The sequence below is a fragment of the Pollicipes pollicipes genome, unplaced genomic scaffold, assembly GCF_011947565.3.
Source record: "Pollicipes pollicipes isolate AB1234 unplaced genomic scaffold, Ppol_2.1 Scaffold_4881;HRSCAF=5763_pilon_pilon_pilon, whole genome shotgun sequence".
NCBI classification, from domain to species: Eukaryota; Metazoa; Arthropoda; class Thecostraca; order Pollicipedomorpha; family Pollicipedidae; genus Pollicipes; species Pollicipes pollicipes.
The window spans coordinates 29,180,286-29,196,835 of record NW_023596576.1 but is presented as its reverse complement, the minus strand read 5'-3'; the positions used below and the strand labels follow the sequence as shown (position 1 = coordinate 29,196,835).

At 52.1% G+C, this 16,550-nt stretch overlaps 1 protein-coding gene across 1 annotated transcript; it reads right to left on the bottom strand.

Moving 5' to 3' along the window:
• Positions 1 to 338: 338 nt before the first annotated feature.
• Positions 339 to 10,211, bottom strand: Ufl1 (UFM1 specific ligase 1). The gene is made up of 18 exons (XM_037223338.1): positions 10,133 to 10,211; positions 8,487 to 8,591; positions 8,152 to 8,297; positions 7,793 to 7,930; positions 7,522 to 7,625; positions 7,017 to 7,206; positions 6,550 to 6,699; positions 6,096 to 6,223; positions 5,450 to 5,653; positions 4,723 to 4,966; positions 4,099 to 4,214; positions 3,846 to 3,865; positions 3,614 to 3,770; positions 2,883 to 3,020; positions 2,393 to 2,559; positions 1,866 to 1,975; positions 971 to 1,072; positions 339 to 607 (listed from the first exon to the last, which is right to left on the bottom strand). Exons 2-18 carry the CDS (start codon positions 8,561 to 8,563, stop codon positions 468 to 470), a joined length of 2,331 nt encoding a protein of 776 aa, XP_037079233.1. The 5' UTR covers positions 8,564 to 8,591; positions 10,133 to 10,211; the 3' UTR covers positions 339 to 467.
• Positions 10,212 to 16,550: the final 6,339 nt, after the last annotated feature.

Genomic DNA, 16,550 nt, shown 5'->3' with positions numbered 1-16,550 from the left:
GCTACTGAGGTACTTTGTTACCGAGGCACCTTCCACAAGCTACAAGTGCCCAGGTGCGCCAGTCAGCCGATCTCTATCCCCAGGCGCCGAGTACGGACGGCGGCCACCACCCGCCTGTCAAGCCTTTCACGGCGATCTCGGATCGTGTCCTGCCCACTCTGATCCAACAAGCATGCCAAACTGAGACACGACCCAATCATGGCTAGATGCGCCACACGCCACGCGCCCTTCCACGGGTGAAGACGGCGATGGGCCCTACCGATGAGATGGCAAGCAGGTACGTCAGAGTGCATTACGACGAGCGTTCCCAAGGCTCGCAACAAAACAGCCCACAGCCTACACCGTATATTCTGCAAGCATAGAATATCTCCCAAAACCAACAGCCACCGCACAAAACGTCAACATGGCCGTTCTCAGAATGTATATCATATCATAAAATAGACTTCGTAGAGCCGAACGCGAACAGTTTAGTCAGCAGAAGTGCTGGATGTCTTGCGAGTGGTGGCTGCTAACTCCTTGACCTTGGGAATGACCTCGTCCAGCTGGCGTTTGACGTCTGTCATTTCGGGGTCATCAGCACGCAGTTTCAGCTGCTTTATCACCAAGCCTAAAAGGGACAATCAGCGACGGGTTATGCCATTATAACGCGACCAGATGATCCGCACCGTAAACATTCCCATAATCGGACGCAGCGCCGTGCGATTCTGGGAGATGGCATCGACCTTAGCATGTACAACATTGCATATAAGTATCCAAAGGGGGCAAAACAGTGTCATTACAGTGCCATTTCAGTTTTGATGAATTAGCCAACACCACGTATCGATTTTCGGGCTAGACAGTGGACGCACTACAGCCTAGCATGAGGGCGAAACCATGTCAGCACACTTAGAGCACTGCAGGCTATCGCACTCGAGTCCCGCGCCCTGAGCTTGGTGACCCCAGCACGCTCCTGGGCGGCTGGCATACCCACCCTGGCATTGCTGCAGGACGGAGATCACCTCCGGGGGTACCAGGTCAGCCAGCCGGGTTACAATGGCTGGCACAAACTTGCCCGAGGCGTGCAGCATATGACCTGTCAGTGACGGGAAAAGCATGGGGAGACGTTCAGAGGTCTAACGCAAACCATGTGCATGACAGCGAACATGTCCCAACTAAGCCAGCAAAGGTCACAGGAGCGCCAAAACAAACAACAGGCTGATCAACAAAGCTCCATGCCCACCTCGTGAAGGTTCGCGACTGCTGCTGAAGGTCACTGTCTCTCCGACGAAGTGCATTCACCAGTAAGAGTCCCCCTGCTTCAGTGGGGCGGCCTCATATCGACCAAGGAAGGCCCACTCAGCAAAGGTCGTGTGACCACCATCAGTGTGTGACAAAAAGACGTCACGGGCCACAGCCACACCATTCAAACCAGAGGGTCGGCCACAGTCACACCAGAGGGCCGGCCACAGCCCCACCAGAGGGCCGGCCACAGTCACACAAGAGTCAAACTGAAGGGCCGGCCACAGTCACATCGGAGAGCCGGCCACAGCCCCACCGAAGGGCCAGCCATAGTCACACCAGAGGGCCGGCCACAGCCCCACCAGAGGGCCGGTCACAGTCCCACCAGAGGGCCGGCCACAGCCCCACCAGAGGGCCGGCCACAGCCCCACCAGAGGGCCGGCTACAGTCCCACCAGAGGGCCGGCCACAGTCCCACCGAAGGGCCAGCCAGTCACACCAGAGGGCCGGCCACAGCCCCACCAGAGGGCCGGCCACAGTCCCACCAGAGGGCTGGTCACAGTCTCACCAGAGGGCCGGCCACAGTCTCACCAGAGGGCCGGCCAGTCACACCAGCCCGCTGGCCCGCCGGTCGGGTCCGCCACTGACCGCTAAATGTCTGGTACAGCAGCAGGGCGGCCAGGTGCAGCGTCAGCGCCGGGTCGGTGGAGCCGTTCAGCTGCTCCAGCAGACACTGCAGGTGGGCCCGCTGCTGCTGCCTGCCGAAGCCGGCGCAAGGATCACGTGCGTCAGCCCACACGCCGGGGGAGCCAGGCGGGTGAGGCGTGCCGCGCTCATATGGATACGATAAATGCGGAGCGCATCCGGCGAAGCGTTACGGAGGCCCGCTTCAGAGTTTACAGCTCCACTTTCGGCGCATCAACACGTCAGCCGGCGCGGTCGGTGGCTCAGCAGTAAATGCAGCCGATCCTAAAAGCACTACGAAGTCCAAACATGTACCATTCCCATGTATACGGCTTATCGAAACATTTGATCACCAAGGCAATTATGCCACGACTTGTCACACCGACCGCCAGAAACGGCGCAACGTGCGGGATGAAATCAAGGCGCCGCAACGTTTAACTTGCGCTCCCCCCCCCCCCCCCCCTCCCACGTGACGTCTGGGCGGGCCCCACCTGTCCTTCTTTCGGTCGGCCTTCTTGGTGACGACGCCGCAGATGGCCATGGCCGGATCGAGCGCCGCGTCGAAGACGGCTACCTCAGCCGCCGCCAGCGCCTTGTGCAGCCGCAGCAGGTCCGGCGCCATGTCCTGCGAAAGCTTGTTCACGATCTTGACGCGGTCCTGACGGCAGCGACGGAGTGACAGCCGTCAGAGGCATGGTGATGACGTCATAGGAGCACGCCGAGCACGACACAGGCGATAGGCCTACAACATAGGACAATGTTCATCACGCCTCAGACCCGTATATTCCTAGGGGCACACACACCGTCACCGAGTGGCCGGCGGCACCAACTGAATACAGACGCTGCGTGCTACGACTGCCGCACGTTTCAAACAGTAACAGTGCAGGCAGATCCAAGAACCATCCTGACCGCGACAGAACGTGACCCCTCCTCACAGCAACCGGCGCAGCCTCCTACAGCCTCAGCGCGATTCTCGCCCACCTCGCCCGACAGCTCCTTGTTCTCGTCGTACTGCACGTTGTTGTCGGTGGCCGCGTATCCGAACAGCTCATTGGCCAGCTCGGTGCAAACCGTGCGCAGCATGTGCTTCTCCAACTGGGAACGCATGTCTGGATGGAACTGGCGAGAGGGCGCAGCGGCGTGAGAGGTGGCTTCGAATGGAATGGTTCGGGTAGGTCTGGCGAACCTTAGCAAGACAGGCGACACCTCGCAGTAGCTAAAGCAAGGATGGAAAGACCCATCCATAGTCCTGATACGGCATTACGGCATTACCGTACGCATGTCCATCTAAGCCATATAGATGAAAGCAGCGGTCTTGAAAGCGGGCTCCAGGGTATACGTGATGTCCACGTGAGCTGCCACGCAAAATGCGTTTGGCAGGCGTTGCGTTTGCGACAAGAAACCCTTCCTAAATTGCAAAGCATGAAACGCGTCCGGCCAAGCACGGGAATCGACGTCCCATACAAGTGAGTCACCCCACGTCACCGGCGGGCACCGCACAGTTGCAGTCCGCCTCCCCGCGACCCAGGGGCCCTCTCTCACCTCGGCGGCCCCCTTCTACACCTAGGGGCCCTCCCTCACTTCGGTGGCCCCCTTCTCGACCTAGGGACCCTCACTCACTCTGCGAACTCCTTCTCGGCTCAGGGACCCTCCCTCACCTCGGCGGCCCGTTTCTCGAATTAAGACCTCCTCCCCCCCCCCCCCCCCCTCACCTCGGCGGCGCCTTTCTCGAACAGCCGGATGTTGAGCGCCAGGGAGGCGATCTTCTCCTGGAAGTCGCCGAAGTTGCGGCGGCGCGCCTGGCCGGCGCTGGTTAGCACGGCCTGGTGCGTCACCAGAAGCACCTCCTGGTACCTCTTCGCCAGCGGCCTGTCGCCGAGCCACACACACACACACACACACAACGCCGTCAAGCAGGGCCTCAGGGCGCTGTTCTAGACACACCTGGCAGTGTAGTCACTTCTCTGCGGCGTGGCGAGCGCCCTGGTGAGCTTACATTTCCCGCGCAAAGCATTGATGATCATGAGCCTTTCAAGTGAGCAATAACGGACCTACTGTTACCCGGATCGTGAGACGCAGTTAGGGAAACCTACCTAGGTTGCCACAAAGTCATGCAACTGATCACTTCGCTTACCCTACAGATATCCTTCCATACAAAAGCCCCTCCCATCGGCTGAGCCCTGCCCCTAACCCTGACCTGTGCAGATAGCAGGCGATCTCGGCGGCCAGCTCCTCGGGCGCGTCCTCCAGGGCCGGGTGGGCGGCCAGCGTCTCCTCCAGCTGCGACTCCGACATGAACGGCACCTCGTCGCCCTTGTCAGCCGGTACCAGGTCAGCCGGGGACACAAGTCACCGAACCGTTGCCTTTTTGCTACACAATGCACGGGGGCGGCGCAAAACATGCGCACTGGCGAGATGTGCTAGGCCTTTCGTAACGTCCAGTGTTCATGCGTTCATTAGAACTGGTGCAAACACACACGCGAGCAGGGTTTAGCGAACCCCAACTAAATCACGCCACCCGATCAATGTTTTTGCCGCTAAGATTCCAAAGGACACCGATTGGAACTTCATACAAAAAGATAGGCCAGGTGCTACTATCTGCACGTCACCGGAGCTAGAGACAAACAGGTGATATCACAAGGAATCCATTCAACGTCCGTGTTACCTTTACATTTACCAGACATTTAATCAATTTAAAAGGAGCATACCTCATGCTTGCGTGAATAAGAACACACTGCACGCCTTATCTCACGGAAACGAGCTGCCAGTTAAACACACATCCTGCCAGCCGCCATACCACGTGACAGCGCTCGAACCTCACCTCGGCTGCTTGCGCCCCTGCCGCGCGGCACCTCGGCTTCCGAGTCCGAGTCCTGGCCTTTGCGCATGTACTTCTTCTTGGTCGACTTGGTTTTGGTCTCTCGGCCCTGAGTGCCGCCGCCCGCCTTGCCGCCGGCGGCCTTCTTGCGCCGGTCGTCCTTCTTGTCGCGCTTGCCGTCCACGGCGTCCTTCAGTCGGCCGGAGGTGGTGGTCTGCTTCGGCGGGTAGCGGTGCGCCTCGATGTCCTGAGCGGGCACGCGCAGGTTCGGCTCACATGGACAGCTCGGGAGGCGGCGGCCAGTCTCCCGCCCCCACCACTTTCACACTACCGCGAAAAAAAGAACGCGATCGACCTTCGGAGTCTTGTGTGTGTGCGTGACTAAAAAAGAGCGTCAGTTCAGTTACTGTCGGCAACAACATCTACCAGCTGGCGGCAGCAGCCACTGTTACCGATGCAGTGCAGTTGGCTCACACCCGAAGCATGGTGACTGCATTGAATACAGGCATGGCGAGGAGTTCACAACATTATATCCCACTGCATATGTTAACTCCATGACATACTCAACGCAATGTCACATGGTCAGATAGCCCCACCTCTGCAGCGGCCGGATCACCTGTGCACTGCCAATGAACTTCAACACAAGCACACATACGCACGTCCCCTACGAGCTAAAAGTACACGCCCCCCCCCCCCCTCACCCACCCACTCTCACTCAAACGAGCGCTACCTTCTTGGCTCGGTCGGCCATGGTCGCCTCGAGCGGTTCACGCAGCTGGTCCAGCATGCGTTCACTGACGACCACCGAGTGGGCGAACACGGCGCCGCGGCAGTCGTCCAGCAGCTGGCCGGTGTCCTCCGGTGAGAAGCTGGACGGGAGCAGCGGCAGCACGTCCACGAAACTGCCGGCCAGCGTCGCCTCCTCTACCGACACCTGGAATGGCGATCTCGACGAGTTACAGACTACTGGCTCTGCCGGTCTGCGGAATATAGCAAATCCCGCAAGGTGTAATGCATAACATTCAGTTGCAAATGCCTTGGCTTAACTTTACACATCTATGTGACATGTAACAACAGCCAGGAACAATGTGTTCCTCAATTTGAAACAACATTTCATTGACAGCACACATTCCAATAAGTATACCAACCACTTCAGACAGATGGTGCGCCAGCTTTGCACTCATAGTGCACTCAATGCAAATCTTGCTTGAATGATCAGAGCTTGTAAAACATACCTGAACACAAAACACCATGTAATGCTCCCAGAAGCATTGCTCTGGACAGCCAGCAAGTTCGGATTTAACCTGCTTCACCAACGTGCATCCTCCTATCAGTCAAATGTCTCCCAGAACCTGGTACTCCTCACTGACGCTGACCTTGACATGTTCCACCAGTGTGTCACCCACAGCACAGCCGGAGAGGTAGCGCAGCTTCTCGTCCTTGAAGCGCCGCTTGATGAACCCCTCCGGATCCGTTATGCCGACTCGTCTCAGCGCCTGGTACTCTGTAAGCGCGCCACAGGCCCGCTGAATCACGTGCATTTAACATTCCTGCAACACTATTTTCAAACATGACGTTACGATTTGATTATCAACTGTTCACAGGTATCCCCTGCCCTCCATACATTATCGCTGATTATTTTCTAAAATATGTCGCAATAAGGGAAGCACGAAAAATTTGGGCGGATGTCACACATGTGACATGCTTGTTGATGACATTAAATCAAGATGCCGCATTGTTAACATCACCCAACATTTTCAATAAAAGACAACAGCAAATAACTCACACACCCCGCCATCTGTTGCATCCGAGCGTAGCAGCCTTACTGACCGACGCAGCCATTCTGCCGGTACTGATGGTCGACGAACGCGTTCTGCGCAGCCGTGTAGCACTCGGGGATGAAGACGGCGCGCACCGCCTGCCGTCCGCCCGTCAGCGACCCTTTGACCCGCCCCAATGACAGCAGGTCGGCCGCCACGCCTGCCGGAAGCGCCGGCTCGGGTCAGAGAGTCGCCGCTCCGACATCGCGCCGTGCCATTCAGAGGCCGTGTTGACGGTTGATCATAATGTGCACGTGGAATCGCACATATGAGCACACCACCACAAAAAAACATTCCGCACAACTTGCAATATGATTCGGTCAAGTTGCAAGACAAGGACTTCTCGATACACATCAGGTACGAAACGAAAACCCTGAACCCGGGGTCACACATTCAGACCAGAATCTAAACCATCCTCCTGGAATTGCCCCCGTGCAAGCCCCGTCCCTCATCACCGTCGCGTCCGCAGTCACTCACTGAAGAAGAGCTGCTCGCGGATGCCGTGTCGCTGCAGCAGCTGGAGGACGGTGGACGGCCGCGTCAGCGCCGACAGCACGCCGCGGACGCGCGCCGCGTTCTGTGATACGAACGCTTCGGTAAAGAACGTGCGCGGGTCGTCCGGATCCTGTTGGCCCTGGATCAGCGACCCGGTGCGGGGGCGCAGCTCCTGCGGGAGAGGTAGGAGATGTGGTGCGGCGCAGACCGGTGCTCCGGGCCGACCTCAGAAGAGCGTGGGTAACTTCCCATGCAGCCACGGCATTGTACGAGACGAACAAGCGACGTAGGCATGTGCGGCCCGTATTATGTCTGGTGAAAAACAGCAGTCTGCAGCGCGGTAAAGTCTGCAGTGCGGCGGTGGAGGCCTCACAAAGGAATGCGCAATTGAGGAGCATTTAATGTTCTATTCACAGTGCCACAGAACGGATAGTAGTAAGACGCAATGACTGGTGGGTGGCATTGACTATGCCTGTTCAGCCAGCACCTTTTCCAAAAATTCCGCTGGTAGGTCGTACTGGGTTGTCAGAGCTCCGATGGAAATTTCGCCGACTTGCTGAAGCTTCTCATTCACCTCCTCCGCGACGCCATCTAAAGATTAAAGACATCGTGGGGAATACAGACTACAAAATGTTCTGCCGAGTGCACGGGGAACATGGTTCATGTAGAATGTACAGAAGGTCTAAGCATTTCACCCACTGCACCATGTGACACTGTGATAATGCAAGACGATCAGGAGACAACGAGGCAACACTGACCTATATAGACACTGCTGATCAGGTAGCCATTGATCAGGAAGATATTCTTCTCGTCCTGGGCCAGTTTCTGTGCGCGGGCCTCGACATGGGTGAAGTCGATGTTCAGTTGCTGCGCAAGCTCGGGCAGCCCGATACGCCCTGAAGGCCGGATCATAAACATTCAGCGAACAGGCCCTTATCCCACGACACTGCCGCGTCCGTGGCAGCTATCACCAGCACTGTCCTTTTGCTTGACAATCCTCATACGCTATTTGCTTGCCAGTTCACGACCACAAAGCGTTCGCGTACACAAACGTCCCAAGCTAAAAGGGTCGCCAGGGAGCATCGGGCAGGTAGCAGCGGCGCCGCCGGTTACACACCTCCGTTGACAATCAGTTCATCCCTGATCTCGCGCCCGATCTGCTCGGGAGTGATATACTCCTTTCCGGTGTTGGTGTGCACCACATCCAGCAGCTTCAGCTCGATCAGCTTCGTCACAATCTCGATGCAGTTCCGCTCCGAGAGTCTGCCAGAGGAAGGCACGGGTCGCGGCGTCGAGACACGGATCCATTACGGAGCATCCTGGCAAACAAGAAGCTGGTTCAAGTCATAGGGCCCCTGGATGACCCACATCTCACATTGGAATGGCATCAGGTGCGTTCCCACCGCCCAAGCCTAGCGAGCTTGTCACTGATAACCATTCATGAGGGCATACCGCTGTGACGTTGATAAAAGCTGAGCCCGCTGAAGGTCAGCTGCCAGGCGCTTGATCTCATCCCAGTCTGAACTCATGGCCGCGGGTGCCAGCAGTTCCAGATGCCTGAAAGGACAGTGGAACTGCTGACGAAATCGAAATTAAACAGTTAACTGTAAAAACATATGACAGATAGTTGCAGAAATCAAGACCAACTTCCAATGATTGCAGCTGTATTGTATCCGCTATCCCATATTTGTCTTTGCTGTCTACCCATAACTCCAAACCATACCTCAGCCAAAATATGAATAAAAAAGAACACTGTCCAGTAGCTTTTGGGCATTCTAATAGCATCATACTAGTATTTGTAGCAATGCAATCCTACTAATGTGTGGGAACATCATTATGGTGAAAATTGGGAATAGGGGCCACTCAGAATAAACATGCACAAAGACTACATTTTCTACTGCAAGATGGCTGGCAGGATAGAGGGACTGTACCCTCCTATTCCACATTACAGCACAATGTGTCCCCCCCCCCCCCATCCCCCACATGGCACCACCCCTGTGTGAGACCCAACAAGAAACATGTGAGGCTTTGATCATAACTCTAACTCTGAGCAAGCAGCCTGCAGGTTGATGCTGGTACAAGGTCAGCATGCCCAATGTATGTAAGTTGTTCAGTGCATTAGTGGGGAACATTATTCACATAGCCAAGACAGTAGTCTTAGCCTTATTCCTAAGAAAAGCCAGGAGAATGGAAACATAGCTAGGTTGATATTTTGGCAAGATGCCTTGATCAAAACAATAGCAGAAGACTTCTGCTACTGTTTCGATAAAGACATGCTACTGAAAAATCGACCTTATTATGTCTCCACCCTCCTGTTGTTTTCTGAGGAATAAAGCTTATATTACTGCCTTACCTGTGTAATTCTATAGCAATTGAATACCAATGTGCAGAGGTTTTGAAATAAGTTGGCATCTGCACTCTCCCCAGCAAAGGAAAATTTTGAATATGTGCATGCATTACCTTGGTCTTGTCAAAAACTCACTTTTCAGGCCTTGCAAAATTTGACTTCAAAATTGGACATTTCCATGCATTTAAGATCACCCCAAACATAACACCCAATAATCTGAAGCATAATGTACAAGCCTGAAGACAACCAAGCTGGGGACTGACCTCATGTCTGGTAGTTACTTATCTCAAGTGAATCATAATTCAGCCACAAATATTTAATATATTAATAATGATTTAATAGTACATGTATTTAACAATTTCATAGTATTCAATAACAGTCACAAATATTTCATAAGCTAAGTCACAAATATTCTCAAATATTAGATGAGAGGTTCAATCTCCTACTCAGCTGTATCCGTGCTCCCCCCTCCCAACCTGGGCATCAGCCCTCCCCCAACTTTGAGCAATTGGTCAAATTCGCAGATATCCATTTATACACAACTTTAAGGAGAGTCTGAGTAATCCTTTTATCGCTCAGCACCACCCAACTCGTTTTCTGAAACTAAGCCCTGCGTTGGATCACAAAAAGTAACACCACGACACAACCTCTCGGCAGCTAGGGCATGAATATGCCAAGATCCACCCTTTCGGTCCAAAAGGGTTGTTGGCTCGGAAAAATATTACGAAATTCCACAACAGTGTAGGTTTACGTTTTTTTTACAGTTTTTCCACTTTGGTACTTGTACGGCCGACGGAGGGAACAGCTACGCTGCCTGCAGGGCTCGTGTACTGTGGTGCTGGGGAAATGCTGTGAGGCATCAGCTGACCTTCTGACGTCACTGAAAGTGTTTTTGCGTCTGTCCGTCAATCTAGCAGCAGATTGATATCCAATTACCAGTTGGATATTTCGGGGCGGCACAATCGCCTCCAAATTTGTTGTGCATGACCTTTTCGACACGCTGATTCCGAAAATCACTGTGTTCGGGGTAGGATTTTGCGTAATTTCCGAGTTATACGACGCGTAACATTCCAATGTGATATTGCGGGGGTCTCGATCACCTGCAAATTTGGTGTGCTGGGCCTTTTCAACACGCTGATTCCAAAAATCACTGCCTTTGGGGTGGGATTTTGCGTAATTTCCGAGTTATACGACGTGTAACACCCCAGTTGGATATTGCGGGGCGTCTCGCTTGCCTCCAAATTTCGTGTACAGGATCTTTTGAACACGCTGATTCCGAAAATCACTGTCTTTGGGATGGAATTTTGCGTAACTTCCGAGTTACACGACGCGTGACACCCCAGTTGGATGTTGCGGGGCGTCTCGTTTCCTCCAGATTTAGTGTGGAGTGCCTCCGGAACTCGCTGATCCCGAAAAGCTTTGACATTGTGGTAGAATTTTTGCGTAACTGGATTAAAACGGCGTAGAATGTGGCAGTTTTATATTGCTACCTTATTGGCAGTGAAGCAGCTGGATATTAATGTTGTCAAAGTACGTGATTCTCCTTACCTGCCCACGAACATGCTGCTATCCTTTTAAAATTGGTTAAGAATGAGGAAGTGCAGTACCGTGGGATGTAAGAATTTGAAGGTATTCGTTGTAATGAGCAACGGTATTTTTATACATGGAATTTTACCGAGCAATCTGATTTTTTGGACACTGTTGGACGGACAGCTGATCCGTCCTCGTGCTTTCGATTGGACTTTGGACAATCGTTCCCGGAAAAACGTCTGGTCAGGAAACATCATCCCACCATTACACAAATGCAAAGTGATCGTTCTCGCTGCCGCTGCTTTTGATTCTTATGACAGTACTAAAGCGTATCTGTGGGTCCGTGAAAAGCCGACTACTTTGGGATTTGAATCAAGTTTAAATTTTGTTTTCTGAAATTTGTACATACGCGAAGTGCATTTTACGTTACGACCAACACCCTAGAAAAGTTTGATTTAATTACATTTTTGGCATATGGAAATGAACATACGACACAATGCTTGGATATCAGTTAAGCACATCGGACCTCACAATAAATCAGTTCTAAAACGCCATTCTCAATGCTACCATCACCTGCTTCTTTCGCACTTATGATCTTGTTAATCTTGGGGTCACACACGCCGCGCTCCTGCGAAAATTTGATGCACCTCAGCACGCTGATCCTGCCACACATTTTCGCCGCTAGCCAGCCAGTCATCCCGCATGACGGCCATCACAGGAGTACGAACACGCGACAGGCAATGCCAGTAAAAACGTCGCTTCACGGGGGAAGAGAATCATCAGCGGTACATGGCCGCAGCCCCAGTTCGTTTCCATCCCCAGGCTGATCCACTGCGTGAATCAGTGAGGGATGCAGGCAACAAAATCCATCAGTGACGCGTGGGGACGAGGCTGGTTGCCATCAGCACCTGGGTAAGGACAGGGTCTTTGGCAATTAGCGCCTGGTGCCGCACGTCGTGTGCCGTCTCCTGCTTCGGCACGCGGCTGGCTATCAGCTGTTTGGGCCCGCTGACCACCGGTGTGTCGCCACCGCCGTCCGGCCAGCTCGCGTGGTGCAGCGTCTCCACCACAGTCAGCAGCAGCGGGCTGATGTGGCCAGTCAGCCAACAACATGGGCATGGCGTGCACAACCAGCATGCGCTGCTCCATCAGCGTCACCAGCGTCGTTGGAAGATAAGACAGACGATGACATCACTAAAATCTCAGGCCCCAGCAGTGAGGCACGATTGGTTTCGTCACAAGCGACATCTTGTCAGTTTTTGGTCAGGACAAACGATGGCAGTGACTACGTCGGACTATCACTCCACCACCTTAAAGGTCAGAAACGAAACAAAGCTGAGAAAGATGCCACTGGGCCATACCACCAGGCCAATGTTATCACATACCACACGGTTATTTCTCACATCTCGCGAACTGACCTTCTCCTGTGCACTGATACGGACAGGCCCAAAGGCGAATTACAGGACACTTCCAAAGCGCAACTGGCGTGTCACGCGTCGTTTATCTCAGAAATTACGCAAAATCCCACCCAAAAGACACCGATTTTCGGAGTCAGCGTGTAAAAATAGACCATGCGCACCAAATTTCGAGGTAACCGAGACGCCCCGCAATATCACAGTGGGATGTTACGCGTCGAATGACTCGGATATTACGCAAAGCTTCACCCTAAAGATGGTGATTTTCGGAATCCGCGTGTTGAGGTCATGCATACCAAATTTAGAGGCGATCGTGACGCCCTGCAATATCCAACTGTGGTGTTACGCGTCGTATAACTCGGAAGTTACGCAAAATCCCACCCAAATGACACATATTTTCGGAATCAACGTGTTGAGAAGGCCCTGCACACCAAATTTGGAGGCAATCGAGACGCCCCGCAAAATTGAGCTGGGTCGTTACGCGTCGTACAACTCGGAAGTTACACAAAATCCCACCCCAAAGACGATGATTTTTGGAATCAGCGTGTTGAAAAAGTCCTGCACACCAAATCTGGAGGCATTCGAGACGCCTCGCAATATCACGGTGGGATGTTAGGCGTCGAATAACTCGGAAGTTACGCAAAATCCCGCCCCAAAGACCGTGATTTCCGGAATCAGCGTGTTGAGAAGGCCCTGTTCACCAAATCTGGAGGCAATCGAGACGCCCCGCAATATCCAACTGGATTGTCACGCGTCGTATGGCCCGGAAGTTACGCAAAATCCCACCCCAAAGACGATGATCTTCGGAGGCAATCGAGACGCCCTGCAATATCCAGCTGGGGTGTTACGAATCGTATAACTCGGAAGTTACGCAAAATCCCACGCCAAAGGTAAATATTTTCGGAATCAACGTGTTGAGAAGGCCCTGCACAACAAATTTGGAGCCAATCGAGACGGCCCGCACTATCACATTGGAATGTTACGCGTCGTATAACTCCGAAATTACGCAAAATTCCACCCCAAAGACGGCGATTTTCGGAATCATCGTGTCCAGGTCATGGCAATTCGGAATTAAATTCGGAGGCGATCGTGACGCACCGGAATATCCAACTGGCCATTGGATATCAATCTGCTGCTAGATAGACGAACGTGTTCTTTTGGGCCGACTGAAGGCCATAAGGCATTTGCTGGCGATATGCAACACGTCCTCGAGCCTTGTTAATACGGATCTGTACTAAGAGGGGCACCGTGTTTAGTACCGATTTGTGCTAAAAGTGGCGGAGTTTAGGACGCATAGGTATAAAACAACGCAGTCCCGTAACTCAGGTCTCCACATCGGAAATGAGGCTATTTTAGAGGTGAACCTCGTGAATTTCTTTTCGTTCTATGGGAGTGGAAAACCGTCACCATGTTGACGTCCCAATTATCATTTGATTGCGAGTTGCTTCGAGGACGCAGTCGGCCGAATGTTGGTCAGTGGGGGGCGTGGGCAAGCAGCGAGGGAACGTGCCCGGAGAAACACTTGCACCTAATTTACAAAGCAGCATTTTCTACGGGATGAGTGTGGTATTGATATATCCTGGACTACAGGCCTTGGGGTATATCGTCTTGGGGGTAGTGCGGGAGATGGAATATGGTTCTCGGGTCAGGGTGTTTTTTTCCTACCTCATGTTACAAAAGAGCATTGTACATCAATCGTTGTTTTTAAGGCAGAACATATCACAATTAATCGTAAAACAGGTCATCTATACTCTTACCTTGGAACTTAACTGATTACGATACCGAACATCCGATCGCCGCAAACACACACCAGCCGCGACACCGGCGCCATTCCTGCGCGCGGTCACAACGTTACTGCGCATCAAGCAGCATCAAGAACCATAAAAATGTACGGGGCCAAGGTAAGTGAAAATATTTTGGATCATGTGTCACATGAATGCACCAAATTATCATGCTAATCTATGGAATGACCTTGACCTGACCCGACTTTGGCACCAATATGTTCGTAACACAACATCCGCACTTAGCCAAAGAGCATTTACTTTTTGAAGAAACGAAATGCGCCAATTGGCCCAGCCCCTGCAAAAATGTAGTCACACATCTCTGAGATGCTTTCTTAGGCACCACAAATATTGAATGAACAAATTACGTTCACTTAAGGTCAGGTATGAAGGTCAGACTAAAGTCAAAACCAGCCTGATTTACCACTTTAGGGATTGCTGTATGGGATAGTTTCTAGTGTTCATTTGGAATTTATTGACAGCAGGAACCGCATTCTTCGTCTTCCATTGACTTCTGAGAGGTCAGAACAGGTCATTGACCTAAGATGACCCAGTTTGACATTTTGTTTTAGGAACATACCGCCAAGCGTAATGTTTGTCGCTTATTCAAACGCAAAACTCAGAGCAATCTTGGATGATTTTAGTCACCACCAACTTGAAAAGGATAAACAAGGTCGCTGACCTCAAATAGGCATGTGACCTTTTGCTTAGAAACAGCTGCCTAGGTTCTGAGAGCACTTTGGAGACCAACCTGGAATTTGACCTTGTTTGACCCGAAGGTCAAGACCTAGGAACCTCAACCTTTGATCACACTGACTTCACGTACAGGTCAACGCACTGTGTAAATTTTGTGTCTCTAGCTTTCTTAGTTCCCGAGATCTCACGGAGGGTCAAATTGACCCCCCACCCGAGCGAATGGTATCTAGCCGGCCACCTGGGCGCGCGTTAATAGACCTTGGAGCTCATATTATGGCCTGTTCGGAGAAGAAATAGTCGTGTTGTGATCTAACCAAAAATATTTAACATATAGCAGCAGTCACATACACCACATTGGGGTGTTACGCAGCGTATAACTCGAAAATTACGCAAAATTCCACCCCAAAGGCAGTGATTTTCGGAATCAGCGTGTTGAGAAGGCCCTGCACACCAAATTTGGACGCAATCGGGACGCCCCGCAATATCACATTGGGATGTTACGCAGCGTATAACTCGAAAATTACGCAAAATTCCAACCCTAAGACAGTGATTTTCGGAATCAGCGTGTTGAGAAGGCCCTGCACACCAAATTTGGAGGCAATCGAGACGCCCCGCAATATCCAACTGGGAGTTGGATATCAATCTAGCAGCAGATTGATATCCAATTGCCAGTTGGATATTGCGGGGCGTCTCGATTTCCTCCAAATTTGGTGTGCAGGGCCTTCTTAACACGCTGATTCCGAAATTCACTGCCTTTGGGGTGGAATTTTGCGTAATTTTCGAGTTATACGCTGTGTAACATCACGATGTGATATTGCGGGGCGTCTTGATTGCCTCCAAATTTGGTGTGCAGGGCCTTCTCAACACCCTGATTCCGAAAATCACTGTCTTAGGGGTAGAATTTTGCGTAATTTTCGAGTTATACGCTGCGTAACATCCCAATGTGATACTGCAGGGCGTCTCGATTGCCTCCAAATTTGGTGTGCAGGGCCTTCCCAACACGCTGATTCCGTAAATCACTGCCTTTGGGGTGGAATTTTGCGTAATTTTCGAGTTATACGCTGCGTAACATCCCAATGTGATACCGCAGGGCGTCTCGATTGCCTCCAAATTTGGTGTGCAGGGCCTTCTCAACACGCTAATTCCGAAAATCACTGCCTTCGGGGTGGAATTTTACGTAATTTTTGTGTCATACGCTGCGTAACATCCAAATGTGATATTGCGGGGCGTCTCGATTGCCTCCAAATTTGGTGTGCAGGGCCTTCTCAACACGCTAATTCCGAAAATCACTGCCTTTGGGGTGGAATTTTACGTAATTTTCGAGTCATACGCTGCGTAACATCCAAATGTGATATTGCGGGGCGTCTCGATTGCCCCCAAATTTGATGTGCAGGGACTTCTCAACACACTGAGTGCTAAAATCACTGCCTTTGGGGTCGAATTTTGCGTAATTTTCTATTTATACGCTGCGTAACATCCCAATGTGATATTGCGGGGCGTCTCGATTGCCTCCAAATTTGGTGTGCAGGGCCTTCTCAACACGTTGTTTGTAACGTAAAATACACTTCGCATGTGTACAAATTGCAGAAAATAAAATTTAAACTTGACTGAAGTCCCAAAGCAGTCGGCTTTTCACGGCCCCAAGGGTGCGCTTAGTACTGTCATACGCATCAAAAGCAATGGCTGCGAGAATGATCACTTTCCATTTGTGTAATAGTGGGATGATGTTTCCTGACCAGACGTTTTT